The following is a 2,569-nucleotide window of genomic DNA, read 5'->3' as shown; positions in this document are numbered from 1 at the left end:
GTTGACATATTTCACTTAAAACTCATGAATTTGAGTTAATTGTCTGGAAAGAAATAGGATTGTTTTCAAGCAGCTAACTCCTAGTGAGGGTAATTCACTCTTGTCTCTGGTTTCCAGAAACTAGACATTTGATACAAGAATCAGTCATTTCTTGTCAGTGCTGTGTTCCATATGTAATGATCAAAATACAAACACCTGAGTGTGGGAATGACATTCTTGTGAGTTACAAGAAGTGCATACTTTAAACTTCCACATTGAGAAATGTACAGGCTGTTTGAAATATGGAGTTGTTTATGGTCTTTTGTTATTGTTGACATAATGCATAGTGAGGTAGACACACAGAAGTGGGATTGTGTATATGCAGATAAATCTAACTATTTTTTTCCCCAAAACTTACCTGTTTGAATTTCCCCCCCCCTCCCCCTTATATTCTTTATCTCTGCCTTTTATGGACATTTAAAAGTTTTCGAGTTGGGCAGCAGGCAGGCAAAGAAATCGCAATCACACAGTTTTTTTCAGTAAAGAAATCTGGAGAAAATGTGTTCAACTTTTTTTTTTTTTCTTTTATTTCCTCCTTTTAATTTTTGAGACGTTTAGGACCTCTGAGAACCCTTTATGGCAAGAGCAAATGACTTCTGCCTTTGTGTTGGAGATGTGCTGTTTGCTCTTCGGAAAACTTTTGTACATTTTTCCAAATGCTGTTTGTTAAGCAAATGATCTGAAGAGTTGAGGCAATATCAGAACAAAGAGCACTTTGAAATATCAAGGAAAGCAACGAGGCATGTTGTGGCAAAGCATTGTATGAAAATGCAGTTTAAAGGTGTCATAGTCCCCCATGTCCGTAACGCCTCAGTTATATACACACAAGCAACCTTGATTTGATATATCCCAGTGGTTCTTGATTTTATGTTACTGATTATCTTTTAAGTTTTTATGTGGAGAACTGTTACAAAAAGGATTTCTCGTGAGACTTAATTATTTCTTAGGCTGTATCTGAATAATTTTAACTGTGTTTTCCTTTTTTTCCAGAATGGTGAACACCCATAGAAGGTTATCAGAACTGTGTACAATTTGCGTTTGATTTGAGAGCTTGTAAGAGTGCTCATCATGGAGAAACAGCAGATTGTCTTGGCGAGCCGGGATGGTGGGACTGTATCTGGTGCAGCACCTGCTTTTTTTGTCATCTTGAAACAGCAGCAGGGAAATGGTAAAGCTGACCAAGGAATCCTAGTAGCAAACCGTGATGCTTGTGCTCTCGCCAGCAGCGTATCGACTCCAGTGAAATCCAAAGTCAAGACCTGCCTCCCGGCTGACTGTGTCTCAGGGGGCATTACCGTCACCCTAGATAACAACAGTATGTGGAATGAATTCTACCATCACAACACAGAGATGGTTCTGTCGAAGCAGGGGAGGCGCATGTTCCCGTCCTGTAGGTACTGGATTACAGGTCTGAATGCCAGTCAGAGGTACATCCTAGTCATGGACATGTCTCCTGTGGACAATCACCGATACAAATGGAATGGCCGTTGGTGGGAACCCAGTGGGAAGGCAGAACCACATGTTCTTGGGCGAGTGTTTATTCATCCAGAATCCCCTTCCACTGGCCAGTACTGGATGCACCGGCCAGTATCCTTCTACAAACTCAAACTTACCAACAATACCTTCGACCAGGAGGGTCATATAATCTTGCATTCTATGCATCGTTATCTGCCACGACTTCACTTGGTTCCTGCAGACAAAGCCACGGAAGTCATTCAGCTCAATGGCCCTGATGTCCATACATTTACTTTTCCACAGACAGAATTCTTCGCAGTCACGGCCTACCAGAATATCCAGATTACCCAGCTGAAAATCGATTACAATCCTTTTGCTAAGGGGTTCAGAGATGATGGGTTGAACAGTCGTCCTCGGCGTGATGTGAAACATAACAGTACCTTAAAATTGGAAGGAGGTGATGTTTTTAGTGCTGCTGGCATTCGTGGTTGCCCCGCTGAAGCTGATGCGTTAGATGTGCATCAGAGAAGCGTAGATTCTTCCTTCACTGGTCAAAACTCATCAGACACTGATCTGGACAAAGAGTCCTTTAATGCAGAAAGGGACTTTCTGGGTTTCCTGGACACTGACCTGCCTTCGGGTGACATGCCAAAGCTGAAACAAGAAGTCTCTGACAGGTGGGTTCACATTCTGTTTTTAGCTGAAGTCCTGCTTGAGTGGGGTATTTGGAAAAAGATGAAATAGTAGGGTACTCAGAATACAGATGTACAGCTAAAGTTTGCCTGGGCTAAAGTGGCAGAACACTTTAGGATAACTGAAAGCTTTTGTTTGGTTCAGGAGTCACCTGTGAGTCTGGACTTGCTCATGTGTCCGAGGAGTGTCAGAGTTCAGTATTTTTTCCTCGGTTGCTTTAACTCCTGTTGTAAAGAAGTGTTGAGGGATTTTTCTTAACCCTCTTAGTATTTTAGCAGGCTACATTTAATTTTTCAGAGTTTGAAACAGAGCACGTTGCAGCCCCCAAAACGTTGCTGTTCTTCTTATGGTTTTGTCAGTAACTGCCTGTGTGAATTGTTTT

General features: G+C 41.9%; 1 protein-coding gene across 1 annotated transcript; it reads left to right on the top strand.

Moving 5' to 3' along the window:
- Positions 1-1,032: 1,032 nt before the first annotated feature.
- On the top strand, positions 1,033-2,171 carry LOC104460906 (MAX gene-associated protein-like; the record flags this gene model as incomplete). Its single annotated transcript, XM_010073327.1, has 1 exon — positions 1,033-2,171. A coding segment is annotated over exon 1 (1,064 nt), but the record flags the coding sequence as incomplete, so codon positions are not given.
- Positions 2,172-2,569: the final 398 nt, after the last annotated feature.

Source organism: Pterocles gutturalis, unplaced genomic scaffold (assembly GCF_000699245.1).
Source record: "Pterocles gutturalis isolate BGI_N339 unplaced genomic scaffold, ASM69924v1 scaffold12877, whole genome shotgun sequence".
NCBI lineage: Eukaryota > Metazoa > Chordata > Aves > Pterocliformes > Pteroclidae > Pterocles > Pterocles gutturalis.
The sequence above is the reverse complement of the archived record's forward strand: the minus strand, read 5'-3'. Positions and strand labels throughout refer to the sequence as shown.